This window comes from Melanotaenia boesemani, chromosome 16, assembly GCF_017639745.1.
Source record: "Melanotaenia boesemani isolate fMelBoe1 chromosome 16, fMelBoe1.pri, whole genome shotgun sequence".
NCBI lineage: Eukaryota > Metazoa > Chordata > Actinopteri > Atheriniformes > Melanotaeniidae > Melanotaenia > Melanotaenia boesemani.
This window is the reverse complement of record NC_055697.1, coordinates 9,794,011-9,816,190: the sequence shown is the minus strand read 5'-3', so window position 1 is coordinate 9,816,190 and position 22,180 is coordinate 9,794,011. Positions and strand designations below refer to the sequence as shown.

The 22,180-nt window shown below is 39.1% G+C and overlaps 2 protein-coding genes across 4 annotated transcripts; both read left to right on the top strand.

Moving 5' to 3' along the window:
- The first annotated feature begins 7,454 nt into the window (after nucleotides 1-7,454).
- On the top strand, nucleotides 7,455-15,083 carry fam83ha (family with sequence similarity 83 member Ha). Of its 3 annotated transcripts, XM_042010018.1 has the most exons (7): nucleotides 7,455-7,728; nucleotides 8,144-8,202; nucleotides 8,721-9,168; nucleotides 9,280-9,444; nucleotides 9,682-9,806; nucleotides 9,898-13,990; nucleotides 14,086-15,083. In XM_042010018.1, the coding sequence occupies exons 2-7, from the start codon at nucleotides 8,198-8,200 to the stop codon at nucleotides 14,095-14,097; spliced, it is 4,848 nt and encodes a 1,615-aa protein (XP_041865952.1). In that variant the 5' UTR covers nucleotides 7,455-7,728; nucleotides 8,144-8,197; the 3' UTR covers nucleotides 14,098-15,083. The 3 variants fall into 3 exon arrangements, with proteins under 3 accessions (XP_041865952.1, XP_041865954.1, XP_041865953.1); XM_042010020.1 differs by lacking the exon at nucleotides 8,144-8,202 and having other exon boundaries at nucleotides 8,724-9,168; XM_042010019.1 differs by lacking the exon at nucleotides 8,144-8,202.
- Nucleotides 15,084-15,359: 276 nt separating this feature from the next.
- On the top strand, nucleotides 15,360-17,890 carry LOC121655412 (androgen-dependent TFPI-regulating protein). Its single transcript, XM_042010021.1, has 5 exons — nucleotides 15,360-16,573; nucleotides 16,661-16,786; nucleotides 16,895-16,996; nucleotides 17,092-17,207; nucleotides 17,713-17,890. The coding sequence occupies exons 1-5, from the start codon at nucleotides 16,421-16,423 to the stop codon at nucleotides 17,888-17,890; spliced, it is 675 nt and encodes a 224-aa protein (XP_041865955.1). The 5' UTR covers nucleotides 15,360-16,420.
- Nucleotides 17,891-22,180: the final 4,290 nt, after the last annotated feature.

Here is a 22,180-nt window from a genome sequence, read left to right as displayed (position 1 = left end):
TTACCAATGTTTTTCGACACAAAAACTACATTAAATCAGAGGTCTCCAATTTTAGGTGTTAATTCGAAAGATTTTTTTCTTTTTATACAATTCTGTTGTCACTCATAATTAAATTTAGGCTATTTTGCCACTGGATTTGATTTTCCTTTTGATCTAAAACAGTGGCAGGTGTGTTTGTCTAAATTTGGAATGTACATTTTAGAAGTTGTCTCTTAGACCTTAAGGTAATACATAGTACAAGTATCCTAAAGGCCATAACAAAATGAGGTAGAAGGAATTATACCCCCTAAAGAAGGTGTCTGGTGTCTGGTTTACAAAGCTCCAAGTGGCCAAAGTCACTAACAGAACATCATTTTTCTCAACAGCTTGCACAAAGTTATAGTCGCAAAACTTTGGTGGATTTGTACAGCACTTCAGATGTTTAGGTTTTATTCCTTGTAGTCCAGTTTCATAACTATATCAATCCGCTCTTTCAAAAGTTTTGCACAACATTTGAGTCACCAAATGTTAAGTGGATTAATTCCTCTGAAAACACCAAACCAATACTATCAGGACTTTTTTATGTCTACAATGTAATGAACACGAAGAATAGATGGGTGGCTAAATTCCATGTTTAAGCTTGTAAAACTGCTGTAAAAAAAGACTGTCAGGAAAAAATGAAAAACATTTCGTTTTGCCTCCCTTTGGCAAATTCATAATAAGGTCACAGTTCTTATCTACAATTGTGTGCATAGCTGATCAGATCGCATACAGTAGTTGTCTGCATTCCTCACAGAGGCGCACGTCTTTTGGGGGGAAGTTTTTTATCAGCATACATGTGGTATTTCCTAATACGCAAAAAATACTAATACTGTCAACGTTATCACAGTGTTTAGACCTTTTTCCTTCTCAGATTAATGTTTTAGGTTTTTATTGTCTTTATTTAGATCAGATCAGTAAAGCAACATAGGAAATGTGTTTGTGAGAACACAGAGTAGTTGGAGAAGTAAAGGCCCACCTGGTCAGGTTCTGAACTCAGGGATTCAGTGCTAATAGTACTTGTACCGATGTGGTAAGCAACTAGGGCCGTCTGGCTTAAATGGAAACTGGTATGTGCCAAATTTATTGTCTGAGGATATTACAGTAGGTGCCAATATTATCTTCCTTGGTTGCTTTTGGCCTCAGGGAGGATGACCTCAGTTAAATAGTATGCTATGAGTTCAGGCTGTCCAGGGAGTGGCGCTGTTTGGATATTGTGACCAGACATAGTGTCTCAGTGTGCTCCAACCTGAAATCAGGCCTGATTTAATGAGCTGCATTAGAGGAGAACATTATCTTCAAACACTGGTAATTAAAAAAAAAAAAAACAAACACTGGGAACAGGTAGTAAAAACAAATAAATTATTTAGTTTCCATTCATTACTGGATTGTAAGCATGGATACAAATACAAGCTATTTAATTTTTTTGATTGATTTTTTTTATATTCCAAAGTCATTATATATATATATATATATATATATATATATATATATATATATATATATATATATAAAAGGCTGAGCTTTTCATGCAGTAATATAACACTTGTGACATGTTATCCCTACTGATCTTGTGAACCCCATCTCCTTCTAGGACAGCATCTGGCCTTGGGTGTTTCTAAGTGAACAACACCACATTTCCAACAAAAGTAACCATGAAACGCTGAAAGTTAACTTCAGTAGCTTTGTATTGTACTCCTTGTTGAGCCTTTGCCAACATGACTTAATGCCACAAACCAGTTATCCGCAGGCAAACACAGGTCACAAAAGAAGACTGCACAACCTGAAAGGTCACTGGAAATATGAATGGAAGCCAGTTTGGCAGTGAGTAACAATGGGAAACATGTAACTTTATCGCAATCAGCAATCCACTCATTCAGCACTCTGCAGACTTATTCTGTAGCTAAACCTCTGGGATCACTCAGACTGAGTGCAATGACATCAAGATGATGTCAAATACAGTTTCCTCTATTAACTGTGTTATATGTTCCAGATGTTTGCTATATATCACTCTTGGAACAATCAGGTACTTGTCGAAGTTGTTCCATGTTTTACTTGAAACTGAAGGAAATGCTATTGTTGAATCTTTGCATCAAAGATGATCCGACAGGATGCGAGTCCCAGACTCAATGCAGGCATTTCCAGCATGTGGTTGAGATGCAGGACATGCCACAGGATACAATACAATAGAGCTGGAAATAACAGCCATGCAAACATAGTTGCTGCTCCTAGTTTTATCTTGTTTTTTACTTTAAGGCAACAATTATGATGTCAGTGACAGCAACTTGCCACCAAGTCTGTGTAAATGTTGAACACTGGAATGCTTCAACCAACAAGAGTCTGGGTAGGGCCAGAACAGGTTATGTATCTGATTAGTTTTTCTTTAGTTTCTTCTTCTATGAGCTGTTTTATAGAGTATCTCAGAGTTACTGATTGATCATAGCTGTTTTTTGCAGCTGCCACTCCTTGTCAACCTAGCACATATTAAGATAGCTGCACAAAACCACGTTGATGTGATAGCATATGCACAGGCCTGTGCACACTAGCACACACCTGCATAGAAACACAAACCTTAGTCTGGCTACAGTGGATTTTAAAGCTGTGTGGGAAAAAAAACTTATCGTGGATTCAAATCACCTGTGACAACAATGACTTCCCAGACCACACCCATCTTTAAACTTTACTTTCATTATTATGTCAGGTTAGCACCCAGGTTTGTACCAAATATTTTTCAGTTTTTGAAGCTAGTGCTTGGGTAAAACCTGTCCTCCGACTGACATATACAGACCTGTCAAAATACCCACCTTTGTCATAGTTTGTGCAACAGCTGGTGTCTCCCAGAGCAGGCAACACACTCTCAGAGGGTAAAAACAATACCTTCCCCGGTGTTGCTGTTGGCATTGACAGTCAAATTACATGCACATTTGCTGCTGAATAGTACATCTACTCTGTGGGAAAAGCTCGGTATCCACTGGCAGCTCACTCACAACTGACCCAAAATGGCCTCCACACACAGTCAACTATTCCGCTGGAACAATTCCACACCTTCGTGTAGATGTGTGTCTATACATACTACAATGACGAGAGCATGTTGTTTCTACTGGTGTGGTTTTTGTCTCACCCATGTGTTTATGTGCACTCCTTTCTCCACCAGACAGGTGATGATCTCTGGCCAGACACCATTAGCTTCTTCTGACAGAGCTGCAGAGTGATCATCACCATCAAGCCCGATGGCAGATGCTTGAAAGAAATACTGTATCTCCTGGAGACACAAAGTGTTGTGAGAATACAAACGTGTGTGGAATTTGTCAAGGCCTTTCCAAGTGACAAATATAGATGAGCTTGTCTTTCCTCTAATGTTGACAGTGGCATCTGACGCATTGACTATTCATCTAAAACCAAGTCTACTATTAAAGTTCTTCTATACTATTTTAATCATGTCCATGACTAATTTAAACTCAGGATGACATTGAGTACTTGTGCATGGCTAGTTATTAGCACATTACAAGCGATACTCTGGTCCAACCAAGTGAAGCAACTTAATCTAATTTGCATCCCCAACCTTCTCTTTGGGGAAACATAATCTCAGCTTCTTGAGAACTGCTAGACTTCCTGTGCTCCTCCATCATCAGTAACTGCTCTTCCTCTTTCCTTTGTTTTTACCACCATGCTTCCTTTCCTGAGACTATCTTCCCGTTTCCGCTCTCTCCTTATGAGCGTGATAACAGCCTTGAGACATGTCAGAGACTAAATATAAACGCACACTTTCCTAGATTAATGAGGGAAAAAAAAGCACAGAACTGCTGATTAGTAATAAATGCAATACTCATAGAAAAAACTACATTTTAAATCTGTATCCTCTATAACAGCTTTTAATAAGAGAATGAGTTGACAGTCTTTCTTTCCATCTATCACGTTGTACTTTATTTGCATGCTAATTGGCTAATTAGCATGAACATTCACAATGCTAATATTTGTATGTAGCAGATATATTTTCCGTATTTCTTATTTTAGTTTGTTCTTTTAACATAATGGCATTTTCTAATTTGCATTTGATACAAAGCATGCCTGAGAGTGATGGGGAAGTCTGAGTTTTGCAGGTTTGATGCTGACAAATGAAACATTAGGTGGATCAACAAAGTTATTAGCCTGCAGTTTATCCTGATAGGTAATGCTAATATTTCAGTGCATGACAATCTATGTCAAGATGACATGATGGCAGTAACAAAGCAGAAGTCAGAAGATCCTCTGGTGATCTTAAATGCCTGCACAGAGTTTCATAGTAACCCATTAAAGAGTTGAGATATCTGAAGCCATCTTGTTAATGTGCCTAAAACCCATTATTGGTTTAGACATGTACGGTTTTTGCCCACATTAAATACAACCTGCCAGCACCAGTCGAGCCCCACCCACTAAATGAAGTTGTGCTTTTGGTTTATCTTTTAAAGAGTAGAATATTTGTGGTCAGCTACAGCTTTACATTCGTAAAGAACATTTTAACTTAATCCACTGCTGTCATCCACTCACTTAATCCGAATGCTGAAGGATGATTCAGAGTAATTGTTATAAACTACCTAATATGTTCAGTCATGTGTGTCATCTGATTTTTCTCCATGACAACCTCTGCATTGCTGTAAGTTTCTGACTTTTGACACACATAAAGCTGGATGCAGTTGAAGCCTTAAGGTCTTTTGAATCTCTATCAAACTGAAGGATCTGCTTTAGTTACCCCCTGCAACAAAAGAAAACCATCTGCAGGAAAACCTGTCAAAGTCTTAAACAAAAGTGCAGTAAAATCTCTTAAATCTGACACCAGAGAATGTAGAGGCTGTAGAGGTTTTCTAAATGACCTCTATCCAGTACACACTGTGCATATGGTTCATATATTCTTGGTGATAATCTGTAGTATTGCGACAACTTTGATTCAGCATTTGGCCAAGTCCTTGCTGCCCAATCTAAGCTGTCAATCACAGAAGCAAAGGCTAAGATGTCAAATGTGTGTTTTTCTGATATATGTGAGTTAAACAAGTACCACAATGAATGTTGCCTAATGGTATGTTGTGTAGCAACTATGTATGAACGGAGTGAACATGAAATTTGACGTTTTGAGTCCCACTCCTCTGTGTGCCTTGGGTGGTGCCTAAAGGAACAATGAAGGATTGTCTTCAAGTTTGCACTTGAGCTGCTAAGTTGCCTCACTTCCTTTGGTTTGGTTGCATCATATTTTATTCTGACATGTCTATTTTAGGTCTGAGAGTAGAGCGAGGCTTCATGAAAAAGCTCTGTGTTTTGGTCTCTCTATAGCTCTCCTTTCATGGTTTACCAAAACATGGGCTGCAGGATCCTAGTGTGAAATCTCAGCTGGCCTTAACCCAAGTTCTAAGCTAGGTTTCATAAACACTCTTGCAAGCTCACAAAGTCAAGACACATTAAATCCAGGTCAAGTGTAGCAATAGATTCACTCTATTATAAATGGTAAAAGAGTGATTGTTAATAAAAGAAGATACGGTAGGAATGTTGGCCAGCAAAGCTCTACTTCTTTGTTTATACCACTCGACCTTTCATCAAAGACAGCAAAGCACACTCTCCAGTAATCATTCTCTCTCACTGTTTGTTTTTAAGATTTTTTTTTTAACTTGAGGATATTTTTTCTTTGTTATAATGTTACCATACTGGTTTAAACAAAATGCTGATGACTGCTGTTTACAGGTGCTATTACACCCTCTGTGTAAGTTAGTCTTTGTAGTGAAAATGTCTCTAGCTTTTTTCTGTGTATAATACAGTAACTGGTGTAAATTCTACAGCCTTCAAGAATTATATTTAACCACCATTATCTTACACCACCAAGTTAATTATGATTAGGGGATTTTTTTAATGTAAAATTAGGCACTACTCTGTTTGAAGCACATAAATCACCATTTATATGGAGTGTTTATTTGGGGGTTCAGTGTCAGAACCACAGATCTTCTGCCTGATGGATGACTGTTTGACACATCCGGGCAATGATCCATCACTTGTGCACTGATTTAAATGATTTTCTTAATATATTATACATAACTGTAGATCTCAATTATTAGTTTTAGTTATTTTTTTAGTTTTAAAAATGAAAAAATGTTAAAAATACATAAAAATACTGAAAATGAAAACCAAATAAAATAAAAAAAAAACAACCTTAACATATTTTCAAGCTTCAGTTTAATTTACTGTCAACCAAAAATATTTTTAAATTAAATTTCAATATTAATTTTAATATTATTTTTATTTAATTGGGTTTAATTTATTTATTTTCTTTAATTTAATTTATTTTAATGCATATTTTAAATTAAATTAAATTAAATTAAATTAAATTAAATTAAATTAAATTAAATTAATCTGGCAAGTAAATCAAGTGAAATTGTAATATTTTCTGCTGATACATATGCGGTCTATAAAAATTATATTACTATATTTTACTATTACTTCCTACTAAAGTACTTTATTACATCCTCTCACTGTTTGTTATCATGGTTTTGTTTATACTGATAACTGAGCTCAAATACCAAAATGTCGGTTGCTCTTGTTGCTATGGTAATCCAGTAAATAACTAAATTAACTTAGTTAAGAAACAACAATGTCACACTGAGTCTTTGAGTCGGGGAGGAATGGCCTTTAACTTCACTGTAATGCAGCACTGTTTTCTCCTACAGTAGACATGCTTTTGACAGCTGTTTTCTGGTATATTGTGAAGATGGTATATTTGTATATTTGCCAGTGGGCGTCAATGAGCTGAGTTATCCAATACACTGCCACTCACTGTAGAATATATACTGTATGTGTACACATATATATTGTTGCTTTAAGAATAAACAGTAAAGAAAAATGATACAGCTATATTTTAATAGTATATTCATATCATAGAAACATGAAAACAATATTTTTGGAGAATATATCAGCATAAATTAAACAAAAAGTTAAATAAGATTAAGGAATAAAAAAAAAGTATAACTCTACATGTCTGTAAAAAAAACACGTGGCACTTTTTTTTTAAATAATTCATGCATGAAAGAGTTAAAGGCTATTGTTTTCATAGACATGCTTTCATTTTTAAAGATCAACACAGTTTAAAACCAAAATGTCAACGAGAAGAGGATAAAAATAGAAAACTACAATTAAGTTTTGGGACAAGCCCATCTTGATATTAGGGATTTTATGAACCATGGAGGGTTAATTAGCCACCGAGCTGCTGATAATAGCAGTAGTTTACTCAGTCGGAGGGTCAATAGTGAGATAACAGACATGCGGAGTTCAGCTGCCTCGGGACGGGCAATACACGCGCGCCACACACACACAAACACACACACACTCACACACACACACACACACACACACACACACACACACACACACACACACACACACACACACAGCTGCTGAGGAGAAACTGAAGCTCCAGTCGAGGCGGGGCGGGGCGACGGGATTTTGTCGACAGCAGATTTTTTTTCTGTCGTGTGCTCTCTGTCTCAAAGTATCAAGCCAGCATGCCTCAAGCATGACAGTAAACTGGTTTAGCTGGGTGGTGGGGGACAAAGGCAATGTAACCAAAAAACTTCCAGCAGGTCCCACCTGGCCACGGAGCGCGACATAGCTGTGAGGAGAAAACACGGCGAGGAAGGGAAGATGACCGGCGGAAAGTTGAACCGAAGCGAAGCTTGACGAGCAAACATCAGCGGGGTGAGTTTTCCACTTTTGGCCTGTGTGGTAATAAATGGCTTATTACAGAATATAAAGGCGTTTGTGGCGGAACATATGGATGAGCCGCAGCACAAGCGGCTGTTTTGAAGTTTGCTGACGTCTCAGTCTCGATGTTTTTTTTTTGTAGAAATACCAACTTTTGCTAAAATACCAACTTTTTTATTTTTTTTATTTTTTTATTATTATTATTATTTTACAGAAATGTGTTAGTTTTTCTTTTAAATGATATATCAAGTGCATTTTCTCAGTGTTCTTTTCCCCATTTCTGACACATGAGACTTCACATTAGAAATGGAGACTTTTGGCCAGAAGGAGGAGCCACACCCATAAGCATTTATCCTGTGGTTAGATTCCATCTTCCCTTTTTTTCATTGTTCCTTTTTTCATATTGTAGCAGATCTAGAGATAAAGGCGATATCTCTGAGCACAATGATCTCTGCTCAGTGACATGTGATGAGATTGTTTGGTAACGCCATATCCAAGGACTGAAGATTACTTTGTTGTTGTTTTTCTTATATTAAAACTTTTTTTTTGTTTTTTTGGAAGCAGTCATTGATTTTCAAGCCAGAGCCCCTCCCAGCATGTTCTGTATTTCTTCAAAATAAGACTTAACATATCACACAAACCCAATGATAACATCTTTTATTTCTTACTTTATTCCTTCTTTATTTCTTCTTTTATTTTAGTACATAAAATTAAGAATAACTACCACGATTTTGCACTTATCTGTCATGTTTAGATTATGAAACTATCCCAAATCTAAAGTTAGATAGTGCTCTATCATGCAAAACAAAGAAAAATAGCATACTTTTATCGATTGCCAATTTTTATTTATTTATTTATTTATTTATTTTTTAGCTCAACCTGGAGGGATTTTTTTTGTTTGTGAGTACATATATCGATACTGTGGTGTGAAAATAACTTGTACTTCCACAAATTTTTAACTATTGTCCTGTTTTCTCCTGAAACAACAGGATGGCGCGTCGTTCTCAGTGCTCCTCGGCTGGGGATAACCCCCTTGACCCCAACTACCTCCCTCCCCACTATCGGGAAGAGTACCGCTTGGCTATTGATGCGCTGGTTGAAGAGGATTTGGAAGGCTACTATCAGTTCCTCCAAAAAGCAGATGTTGTAGATTTTTTATCAACATCTGAAATTCAGTACATTCAGAGCTCTGTTCAGGTTCCCAGGCAGAGCAACGAGCCTGAGCAGCCTTTTCTAGAGACTGGGGCAGATGGTTCTTCTGGTACTTACTGGCCCCTTCACTCTGACCTGGATGTGCCCGGTTTGGACCTTGGCTGGCCTCAGCTGAATCCTTTCCTCGGACCCACAGAGGTCACCACTCTGATTAACCCCCCTGAGCCGGACATGCCGAGCATCAAGGAGCAGGCCCGACGACTTATCAAGAACGCTCAACAGGTTGATCTGTCCCTTCCCTCCATCACAGAAGCTTTTCTTTGTCTGATGGTTCAATCTGAAGTGGAATGTTTGTTTTCACTTTTGTGTTATTTTTGGCTCTCATCTCCTCAGGTCATTGCCATAGTGATGGACATGTTTACTGATGTTGACATGTTTGCGGATATCCTCAATGCTGCCATGAGAAATGTTGCTGTCTACATCCTGCTCGATGAGCAGAATGCACATCACTTTATAAACATGGCGTCCAACTGTAGAGTAGATCTGCAGAGCATTCAAGTGAGTACGGATTTTCTTTTTTAATTTAACTGCATTTTGGAAGCTAACACATTAACACATAAATGGTTGTTTATTAGTGTTTATCCTGTTTTATAGAAATCACTGCATATAGTAGCATTAGCATTGCCACGTCTGGCAGAGCTAATGCAATACTGCCACCTAGCTTAGAAAGTGGTCTAAAGACATGACTAGAAATTGTTGTGTCAGCATTTTCTGACTATGTTGTGTGTCTTGCAGAGTTTATGTGTGAGAACAGTGTCTGGCAGCACGTATCAATGCCGCTCAGGGAAATCCTTCAAAGGTCAGGTGATGGATCGCTTCTTGCTGACTGATTGCAGGGCTGTGCTGAGTGGGAATTACAGGTAGGGCCATTTCAAATTTTCAAAATCTTATTTTTCATGATTGTTTCTTTTCATAGAAAAACTAACAACATCTATTGTTTTCTTTGTCCAGCTTCATGTGGTCTTTTGAGAAGCTGCACCGCTGCATGGCACACCTGTTCCTCGGACAGCTTGTGACGACATTTGATGAGGAGTTTCGGATTCTGTTTGCTCAGTCACAGCCGCTGGTGACTGAAAATGCACTCGCTCCAATGGAGGATTTAAGCATTTTGTATAAGAGACAGTACCCAAATACAAGAACTTCACTGTACAGAGAGCCTAAAAAGTGGACATCACCACTGGACATCAGTCATTCTGATGAGTGGGCAAGACATTCCAGTGATGAGCGAATGGATGCTGACTGGAGGGTGATGGCTCTTAAAAGGCAGGAATCTCTTCGCGGCCCTGCAGAGATGTACGGTAAATATGCACCACAGCAGTCTCGCTTGGATCCTTGTTTTGATCCGGGCCTCTCCAGGATTGCCATGATGGATAATCCCGCCTATAAACGGCATTCTTATGCCGAAGGTGTCCAGGGTAGATACTCCCTCCCATTCCTGCAGCAACAGGGAATGCCAGACTTCGAACCCCAAGGAAAGCCTTTTCAAAGGGGGCAAGGGACAGATTACAGCGGCTACGACAAGTTCTGGAATCAAGACTATTATTCAGCAGACCAATACTCTGAGCCAGGTTTAACACAGGATGTGCAACCACCTGATAACTTTGACCCTGTTTTTAACTATTTATCATCTACCAGAAAACTGGACTTTGATCAGAGCTCAGAGAAATTACAACCTGCCGCAGATTTACCGTTTAGTTCATCCTACCCCACAAGACTAAATGTAGCCCAGCCATATGTCTGTCAGACCTCCCCACCCCCTTCAAGCTCAGCTGATCAGAAACAGTTTTTCCTAGATCCTACCACTGATCGCAAAGATCCTATGGTGAAACGGGGGTTGAGAGACTGGAGGATTAGCTCATTCCTCAGTGCATATGAAGCTCCTGCAGAAGAAGGGCTGCCATTGGCACCACCTCAGGCACCAGATCCTCAGGCACCGAATCCCATACAGCAAACTGCACCAGCCATAGATTTTGTTGTTCCCAAAATACCCAATGTTCGAGAGTTCAAAGTTCCTGCAATACCCAGGGCAAGCCAGATGCCAAGTTATGCCAAAACCACCACTCTGGAGCAGCCAAAGAAATCGCAGGACGAACCGCCTACAGTAGCATCAGAAACCAAGACAACACAGAGACCCTGTGAAACATTTTCTAAAACTGAAGGAGAAAAGATGGAGGAAGCAGAACCAAAAGAACCAAAAACCAGTGTGCTTCGAAGGGATGACTCTTTCAAAAGGAATTACAGTGCTGCAGTGCAAAGGAGCTCCAGGTTGAGATCTTCTCTCATTTTCAGCTCTCTGGATCAGTCACAGACTTCTCAAGAAACCACTTCCACTGATCAAAGTGATGAGCAAAGTGAAAAAAATGAAACTGAACTGACGAAACTCCCCTTTGTCTCTCGTGCTTTGGGGCAAAGAAGGTCTGCTGCAAGAGAACCTTTTGAATGGAGTCAGTCAATTAAGTCAAGCACTTTTGATAACTCATCTATGGAAACTTCTAAAGCAGATGATAAAGAGTCATCAAAGGAGGAACATTCAGAAGATATTTCAGAAAACCCTGAGGCCCAAGAGCCATTAAAACTGCCTGATATGAAGCCAGATAATATTTCACCATCAGCTGCTCAGTCTAAACCCTCTGAAGCTGAGCTGCCCAAAACTGATCAACCAGTACAACCACCTAAACCTTTACTGACAAGCGCATTTTATGTAGATATGAATGATCCAGATCAGAGGCTCATGTTTTTCAAAGAGTTGGCTGCAAAACGCAGAGCTGCTAAAGCTACAGAAGATGAAAAGAGAAAAGAGAAGGCACCGATGAAACCACCACCTGATCTTAAAAGCAATTCTACTTCCCAGAAAGAAAAACCTGCTCCAAACGAAACTTCAGAAAGCTTTGCTTCAGTGTCTGAGGGATTATTAGTAAAAAATGCTGCTGCACAGAGTCCAACAGAGATGACATCCACAGAAGCGCGTGAGTCAGCTGCTCTGTCTTTAGACACAAATGACATTGCCGACAAGGACAGTGTTGCCACTGGTGATTCCAAAACTCCCCAAAGCTGCAGTGCACAAGAAGCCAAAGATCCAGCTGATTCAGAGATGATAGAGTCGGACAATGAGTCAGTAGCAAGACTTCCTGTTTCTGCAGAACGAAAGCTCTCTTGGAGTAAATCACCAAATGACACAGCACTGTCTGTATCTCCTGTCACAGAGAGTATTAATCCACCTACACCAACAAATGCTACTCCGACTAATGTCTCATCTGTTGCACAAGATATTGATGAAAGAGAAAGCCCAGGACTTAGTTCTACCTCAGAGGCGTCAATTTCAGTCTGTTCCAGGTCGGTGGAGGTTCCACCATCTTTCGTGTTGGATATTTACCCTCAAAATCCTACATCAGTACAGTTAGAGCCCAGCATCTACACTTCTCCGGTGCCATCTGGACCAGACGATGGATCAGGATTAAGCTCCAACCTAGTAGAGCAAAGCTGGTCTCAACATTCTCTGCAACATTCTGGTACACAGATCATTCCTTCCACCACAGCAGAGGTATCATTCTCTAACACTATCTCAGGAGATTCCGGCTCAACCCATTCTCCCAGTAAATTTTCCCTAAACATTGACAACATTGAAGCTCAGGACTCTGTCAGCACCTTACTGCAAGAGTCCCCCCTATCAGCTGAAGAAACTTCACAAAAATCCGACGATGATCTGAGCAACCTAACTGGTCTAGACTTTGTTCCCCAGTTGCAGATCTGTGAGACCCCCCCAGAAGCTGACGCTACTCATTTGGAATCTAAGATTTTTCCTGACACAAATGGTGCGGGTCCAGAGCCAAAAGCATCCTTATCACAGTCCACCACAGAGACAAGCTGTGAAGAGTTTTCTGCAACATATTCAGTAGAAGCATCAGAGAAAAATGTTTCTGAATCAGAAAAAGATGGTTCTGGATTACCTGCTGTAGAGGAGTGTGACACTCTTGGACCATCTAAGGATATTATGGCTGATAGCACATCTCCCAAGCTTAACCTTGCTCCACCTGAGTCAGGTTTACTTATATCTGGTCCAGAAAGTTCAATCTCTGAAGCTTCTTTACAAGAGGCTATTACTGTTATAACTACCCCTGCAGAAACTCCACCTAAACCTTTGGATTCAGAAACAAGCTCAAATGTCAGTTCAGATGTTACTCCAAATACATCCCTGTCAGGAACAACTCCTCAAGACACACCAATCCAAGCTACCCCTCCACACCACCTCAACCTGACAGACTCTGATGCACCTGCAGCAACAGTCTCTATAACTCCTCTGACTGAGTCAGAAAAATCACTTTTGTCCCCTGAAATTGAAAAGACAGAAACTGACATGTGTGCAGCAGTCAGTGTCTCAGATCAAACTTTCATTTCCAGCCAAACGGAGCAAGAATCAGATGAATCTCTAGTTTACCCATCAACACAATCACCAAGCATCCCAACTGATTCTGCCTCAAAAGCACCAGCAGAGCTTGATTTGCCATGCAAAACTTTAACATGTGAAAGCCAGGCATCAGAGACACCTGTGCCGACAGGAAGTAGTATCATAGAGCCTGAATTAGTGGTCACTGGTGAGAAAAAATCTGATAATCTGGAGGACATAAATAAAAGCAATAAAGTAAGCACCGAAGAATCTGTTAGCTGTGAAAAAATAAATGACCAGGTCAAGCCAAGTAACTGCTCCGAACACACAGAGATACCATTCAAACAGCCGAAATCAAGCCAGTCTCGCTACCACTCCTCCACGGCCAACGTGCTCTCAAGCAGCAACCTCCGAGACGACACGAAGCTGCTTCTAGAGCAGATTTCTGCCAACTGTCAAAACCGGAGTGAGGCCGCTAAAGAGTCTCCTGTCACTGATGACGAGAAAGAAGACGAAGCTGACAAAAACGCCAAAAAAGAGCAACAAAGAGGGTTCAGGACACTTAGCAGGGGGCCGCCTAAGTCGACTCAGGACCGTGAGAAGCTGCTGGAAAGGATCCAGAGCATGAGGAAGGAGAGGAAAGTTTACAGCCGTTTTGAGGTATAAGTATACAACCTTCTTTGTTATTGTCACTACTTTGCATAAACATTTGGTTACCTCTGTAGTAAGTAGTTTTGTGTCTCTCATTTTAACAGATGGCGCCTTAGATGTGATTAAGAGACAATCAAGAGGATAAAGCGTATGTTGCAAGAACTGACACCTCTACAGTGTTTAAAATGACATTTTCTTACGTTTTCAAGGGAGTTCTCTGCAAACAAAGTTTATTATGTTCAGAAGAGTTGGGAGAAGTGTCAGATTCACTGAACTTTACAGGGTAAAAGTACCATCAGTAAAAAGAAAAGTATGCAAAGCTGTTCCAGTCACGTGTGTGATGTTCAACAAAGGACCTCCATCTCGTCGTATCATCAAGTGTGAACGTGTGAACCACAACGTGGACGATGTGTTTGATCAGACATGTTTTACTGACTGTATGGGTGAAGTGCAATGAGTTCAGCAGGTCATTTATGTGTCTTTGCTTTTTTTTTATCACAGCACTGACAACAATGGCTGCGGTTGTAAGACATGTTCAAGCGTAAAAGAAAACCTGAAGGTGTCAAGAGTTTTAAAAATGGTAAATTACTGTAGTTCTCTCGTTTTTCACAGCCACATTAAACAAGATGCTGATAGGTTCATGTATATTTGTGAAACAAGTGGATGTTAAAATGGCATCCTTAAAAATAACTCAGCAATGATTTTATAATCTTTAAAAATTGAATTGATACAAATAAAAAGAAGAAACTAGGGGTTGAATCAAGACAGTGACTTAGACATTATGTACCAACAGAATTAATAACTTTAATTATACAGTAAGATTTTATAGGAGTTCATTTTGATTGGATTAAAGGCAACTCAGAGCAACATAGTTCATATTTTTTCAATGCGAATCAAAGCTTAAATTGGTATGTTTGTCATTTGCTTCTTGTGATTTCCTGATTCTGTAAATTTGAAATGAAAACTGACCTTGCACAGTAAAACCAATACAAATCTGTACATAAAGACCTCTAAAGCTGTGCTGTAAAGTCATTGTTTTTACAGATTTATGATAATTTCCCTTATTGACACTTGCTATTTGTAAATAAACTTTTTTAAAATAGATTGTTTAATGGCTGCTGCTTCTAAACCAAAGAAGGAAATGATACAGGTAAAAAAAAAAAAAAACTGGTGCATTTAATGTAATTAGACATTTCTTCAGGATTAATGGTAATTAATGTGACAGCTTCTGTAAATATTAATCTCCACCTCAGATTTAAGACTATCAACGTTGTGTGTTCTTTTTTAATAAATTAATTTTGTCTGGAAAAAAACATCAAAGCATCAAACATTATAGGTTATTGATTTTTGATTAAGCAGTTCCTGTTAGGATGCTATGAGATAGCTTCTTCATTACGTTGATTTTACTTAGGTTATGACCTTAAACTGGGCAGTTTGGTCACTTTGATCCTCAAAATTTGAATGCATCAAGTGTGAAGTAGATTGGACTAAATGTTATTGATAATGCTGATAAAGAGAAATCTGTTTTATCCAAGAACGTGTCTTTAAAAGTCGTACCTGAATGCATCATCCTGCAGACTGCACAGGTAGCTGCACCTTCAATCTAACATTCATGGAGGTGTCAGACCTTAGCCTTTCTTCTAACACCACCTTCAGGCCAAATATCCTCCTGCTGGACAAATAAATTAATATTTTTCTTCTCATCATAGTACAAAAATTGAAAATAGATATATGAAAGCCTTTACATTTCTGAGTTAAGGATTTTTAAATAAGAAACATTAATTTTTTTTCTGAAATGAAATTGACTTAGTGAATCAATCTATACAGCAGGAAAGATCAGTGTAGTGTTTTCTACCTTTGATGTGTTCTCTATGTCTTTTAACTGTTTTAATGTATGGCTTAACTCTATTTTGACTAATGGTTTGCACAGTCTGAACACTTTTGGTGACAGAGTTGCGTTCTGGCTGTCATGTATTTGCCATGTATTATGATAATTAGCTCAATAAACTTGAGTGTGGCCCGTAAAGGAAAATTCTACAGTCAAGATGCATAATGACAACTCGGAATCAACCTGTAAACCATGTAGTGTTAGTCCAAATAGAATATATGAACCCAATTACCTGTAGCTTCTCTTGCAAAACAGTATGTAACAGATTAAACCCCCACTGTGAATTAATTCCCTATCCAGTCACATGCCACAGTGTGTTGATTATGAAAGAAGATCTCCCATGTTTCATAAGAAACAGTGGGCCTCTTGTCTAGAAATGTCACTTTCCCTCCGCTGCTTACAATATCTTAATAAGCTTGCACTGAACCACTAATCTTTAAAGAGCTGCACTGCCTGAAGTAGCACACATCTGAAGGGAAAACTTGGGCTACATTTTGAAGATTGGTTTTTCTCTTAAATTTAATTTTATTGCCTTATAGGGATAATTAACAATGACTTCAACACTTGCGATAGTTTTCCACATCTCTGCATTCAGTTGGTACGCTTTTATTGTTAAATCTCTGGCTGCAAAGGATGGAGAGGAGTTACCTGCAGGGATCTTTGTGTATGGAGGACCATGGAAGTATCTCACTTTTCTGAACTTGGTGAGCACATTAGAAGGGAAAACTGTGGTAAAATATTGTGTTGTATGTTGTAGAAGTGAATAAATGACGTTACTGGTAATATTTCAGTTACTACAAATGGTCTTCTTTGGACTGGCAGCAGTGAATGATCTTCAGCCAGAGAAAAAGGCAGAGAGCACCCTGAATAGATGCAAAGACCTCCTCTTTTCTGTTTTTGGTTTCCCTGTTGGCATGGTGAGCAATGTATTTAGCAAAGAATGTATATTTTTATATCACAAAACATTTATAACGCTTTGCTCAAACTCTGTTTTCTACTTTTTTTTTTTTTTTCCTTGTTTTTAGTTTGTTGTTGTACTTTTCTGGACGATCTTTGCCTATGACAGAGAATTAGTCTACCCAGCTACTATTGATACCTTCTTCCCTCCTTGGATAAACCACGCCATGGTTTGTATTTTATTATTCGTTTTTCCTTCTAACTTTCACTGTAATTCAAGCAAACTTCACTGTCATGAGCTTTTATGTCTCCACTGTTTTCTCAGCACACATTTGTCCTCCCTATTTTGCTTGGAGAAGTGCTGGTGCAGCCTCACACTTACCCACAGACTAAACATGCACTGGCAGCACTGGGAGTTGTGGGCTTGGGCTATCTGTCCTGGTAAGTGTTGAGTCAGCTAATATATTAGAAGCTTGTGTGAACTATTATGGGCATTAACAGCATTTATTCTCGATTAAATAATAAAAATAAGAAGCAGAATACATACTGGCATAAATCTTAGTGTGGTTGAAAGTGCAGTAGTGTGTAAATGTGCCGCTGCTGTAACTAGTTCGTACTTGTCGTTGGCTTCAGTGTGCAGAAGTTAACAAAATGCAGACAGCTTCAGGGGTTAAGCTGTCATAGGTCACGTAGGGTAATACAGCCTGCAGCTCTTTGTGTGTGTTTGACAGAACAAACCCCAAACATAGACTGTTCCTGATAAGTTTGTCTTTAATTATCATTCTGCTGTTTTTCTCTTAAAGTTATTACAAATATTAGTACATAAAAGCTGTGAAAAAACATGACTCATGTTCTTTCTTTAGGACAAGACAGGGCAAGACCAACCAACAACTCAAAATGAACATGAAAACTCTTTTGCTCTCTCTCCTTTATGCATATTCTGCAGGATTATATGGGTGTATTTGTCCGTGGGAATCTGGGTGTATCCTCTTCTTGGTCACTTCAGCACTGCTGGTCTGGTCGGTTTCTTCTTTTTTAACATGTCTGTGGTGACCTTGCTCTACCTGCTTGGGGACAACCTAAACAGCCTCGTCTGGAGTAAGACAAATGTTTATCTCAAATAACAAGAAGATTTCCTGATTCAATGCTATTTTTTTATCTGTTCATCACTCTTTCTTTTGTTTCTTTCACTTTAGGAAGGGAACAAACAAAGCAGACAAGTCTCTCTACCACTAAACCTATGCGGAAACTGACCACATCAAGCGCATTTTGAAACACTTCTACCTATGATATACAGCTACTGTTTGCTTTTACAGCTTAAGAAAGGGGTATTTATTATTTTATTGTGTATCAGAAACAAAAAAGCAAGCATAATAAAGCAGCTTCCACACACAACAGCAGAGCTGTGTCGTTTGTACAACTTGATCACTTTCTAGAAAATCTTCCTGTTGAATATCACATTCCTTTTCTTTTTTATGCACAAATGGGCCGATATAAAACTGAATAAACAGCTAAACCTTTAGTTGTACAGTCAAGAATAATATAGCCAGGATTCAGTGAAAAAAGATAGAGATGCGTAGAACTGAAAAAAGTCTTTCCACTGATTGTGGAACATCTGGAGGGGGTTGCAAGAATAGCTTGTAGTCCAAAACACAGCGTTTAATGGCATTGATTTGACACCATTATCAATTTGGACTTCTCCAGGAAATGCTCAGTTTTTTTTAATCCATCTTCCAGCTCATTAAAACGGGTTTCTTTCTCTTTCCCACAAAGAAATCAGCCGCCGCTCAGATCTCTGTAGCCTTTCAGATGCTGCAGGTAGTTTGGATCTGCATCCACCAATCCAACTGAAAGGATCTTTGCCAGTAAATGCAGATCTTCTTCACTCAAATCCTTTTGTTAAAGAGATAAACGTCAAATATTTGACCCCAATGGTCAGAATCAACCTCAGTTTTAAACACTGGATGCTCACCTTCTTGTTGGTTGCTGAGGATTCAGGAAGCTGGGTCTTCGATGGTTTCTTTCCCTGTGAGCAATCATAATCATGTCAGAGAACCATACTTCCTTTTCAATGCACTTTTTATTTGTTTCTTTCTGCCTTTTGCTCACATTACATTTTAAAACAGAAAGTCTTCCCTCTTGTGCACAAACTATAAAAGACTACTTACCTCTTTGAGACCTTTTGAAAAAAAATATATGATGAAGAGAAGTCCAGCAATGATCTGAAAACAAAAGGAAAACAGAAAACAAAACAATCAAAAGTGCTCTTTATAAAAGACCTTTGATAATAGTGTTAGGCTAAAAGAAATCAAAGTAACATGAAAAAGTTTGTTACTTACTCCCAACAAATTCAACATGTTTGCTTCTCTCGTCTTTGTCCTGCTTGTTCACCGAGGCGTCCCTTCATTTGAACTATATAAATTCCTCCTGTTCTGGGACACTGAGTCAGAGTCACGTTGAAGAAAACGCCAGGAAGAACCAGCTCTACAGGAAACACTACATTTTTAAAGTAACACCTGTTCCTGCCTCTCAACAGTAAAGTGTTAATCATCAGTCAAATGGTCTCTTGCGTAAATGTTTGCGTGAAATGGGCTATGGCTGTGACAGGACAGCTTTAACACAGTGCTTTACTCACCACATGCAAATAACAACAAAAGACAAAAGAGTCACATCACACATATACCAGGGATGCGTAGCTTCATATTTTTACACCAGCCCTGAGACACACTTGAAAAAGGGCTGTACAAACCACCACCTTGGTTGTCTGGGAATTCCAAATACGTCTTACATACTTGAAAAGCCTGATAACGTCATCTGATGAAGTCTCTTGTTATTTATAAAGCAATCAGTTGTTGAGGGTAAAGATAAAGTTGGAAGCCTTGGAAACATGAGCCTGTGTTTTGTCCTACTGAACCCCCGAAAACACATCACTGTTCCTTAAAGTTAAAATGAGACGTTTCAAAGTTTTTCCCCTTTAAGAAAAAAATCCGGCCATGTCGTAAAATCTTTAGCTTCATTTGATCTTTGAGATTATATAAGGGAAAGAAGCCTATCGCCTGTCTGTTGTTCTGACTAGGAAAAAATATTTTGCAAGGAGAACAGAGAAAAATTTGAGAATGATTTCTTTGCACAGCACAGTTTTAACGAGAGAAACCAGGTTTAATTGGATTTGCTGTAAAATGATAAGTAGTATCCTCACTTTGCTGGGTCAACTGTAATCAGAGCAGAAACATGCAAATAAACACACCTTGAGGAGTTCTGCAGTTCACGCTGAGGGGAGCACGCTGACAGGAGTCCATCAGACAGCATAGACAGGCACAGAGAAAATGCCTAGAGTGGTTTAGATTCTTCACACTGAGCTCAAGTTTGTGTGCTACATGTTAATGTTACATAAACTGTTTTTGAGGACAAGCTCTGATAAGTTATCCCCGCTCTCTCTAACTGAGTTGAGCATCCTGGCAGTATGTATCCATGATCTTGATTGCATGTGTCAGTGGCAATTTGCAATTCTTAGAATATATATGTTAAATATATATAAATAATTATACATGTTAACTCTTTAATTCCACTGAGATTGTTTTCGTCTCCACTTAATGACATTTTTAATAATTTTGTGTAGTGGCTGTCAATTTAAAATTAAAGTGAAGTTATCATGAAGCTCTTAAACAGAGGTAAAATTGCTTATTTAAAATATTCTAGGCATCAGAGTAGCTTTAGTAACCTCTGAAGGGCAACTGTTTTGAAACCCAGTTTAAAAAAAATGCGAGAAAGCCATGAAATGCTAATTCTGTGTTCATATACATATGTTTATATATATGGAACACAATATAATTAGAAGATATAGAAAGTTAGAGGTAAACTTTCGACAAGTAATAGTAAATTAGTCTGCATCACTGTGTGGGGCGGGAGCTGCACTGACTACAACAGGAGAGCCCTGCAACGCGTAGTGAACACAGCTGAAAGGATCTTTGGTGCACCACTCCCTGAAGGACATGCCACCCTGCACACAACCTGTTCAGCCTCCTGCCCTCTGGTAGGAGGTATAGGAGTCTCTGTTCCTGTACCACCAGACTTACCAACAGCTTCGTCCACCAGGCGGTTAGGATGCTAAACTCTCTCCCCTCTCCACCCTCAGCTCCTTCCACCAGCTAAACCCCCCAAAAGAAAAACACTCTAGACTCTCAAACCCTCTAACCCACTTAATGACTGTCTTGCACTAAGCTACTTTGCACACCTCTGCTGCTATAACTGACTGCCTTTGCACTACTAAACATGACATATACATACAACTCTTTGCTTGTACATAGTACAACAACTTATACATACAACTCTGCTGCTACTTTCAAATCAAACTGTGAACCCATCCATCCATCCATCCATCCATCCATTTCCTAATGCTTATCCTGGGTCGGGTTGCCAGGGCAGCTGCCTAAGTAGGGAAACCCAGACTGCCCTCTCCCCGGCCCCATTCACCAGCTCATCCGGGGGGATGCTGTGGCGTTCCCAGGCCAGCTGCGAGATGTAGTCCGTCCAGCATATCCTGGGTCTTCCCCGGGACCTCTTTCAAACTGTGAACCCCTCATTGTTATTGTTGCAGTTAGCTTTAGGATCAATTCATGCCTTAAATCTCTGCACTTTATTTATTATCACTGTGTAAACCTTACTCCAACACTGTTTAGACACTAATAATGAAAACTGGAAAACATGATTATAAAGTCCATTATATTTAAGTACAACACAATCCAATGTTAGTAAAAATGCAATCATATTAAAAATACTATGAAAGATAATTGGTGTAAAACAAGACCTAACTAAACCCGACCAGTAACACTTAGAAGAACTGGAGTGTCACTGGTAAAATATTCATCTGCTTTTAATATTATTCTTGTTTTGCTGGTTTTTCCAGGAACAGAGCACTAAGTATACACATCTGGGGCCATGCTCCAGGTCAACTGCCTCCATTTTTTTTAAAAGGACATTTAAACTTAGGCGTTTGCACAATAAATAAGACCTCTGAGGAACTAAATTCTAACTGCCAAGGAAATGTTAAGATTTCATTGTAGTTAACCCATCCATTTAACTGGAAGCAATGGCAAATTCACATAAAAAATTAAATAAAAATTAGAATCTAAATAGTTACTTTCATAGACAATAAATTGACCTTTGATAGCAATATCAACCGCACATTTTGTGTTTGAAGAACTTTCACACACATATTGCTGTAATATCAGTCTTGGCCATTTTTCTTTGATATTCAGAGATTAGGGTTTTACTCTCTGGCTGTGCTTTAAGACTAAGTTGGGTGGGGAGTGGGGGGAGGGGGTCGATGGCACCCTGGTTCCCGGGGTGTGAAGCTGGAACATCGGGTGTGTGCTGGCCTACGCTGGGTGGCTGTCTGGGGGGGCCTGGTCCTC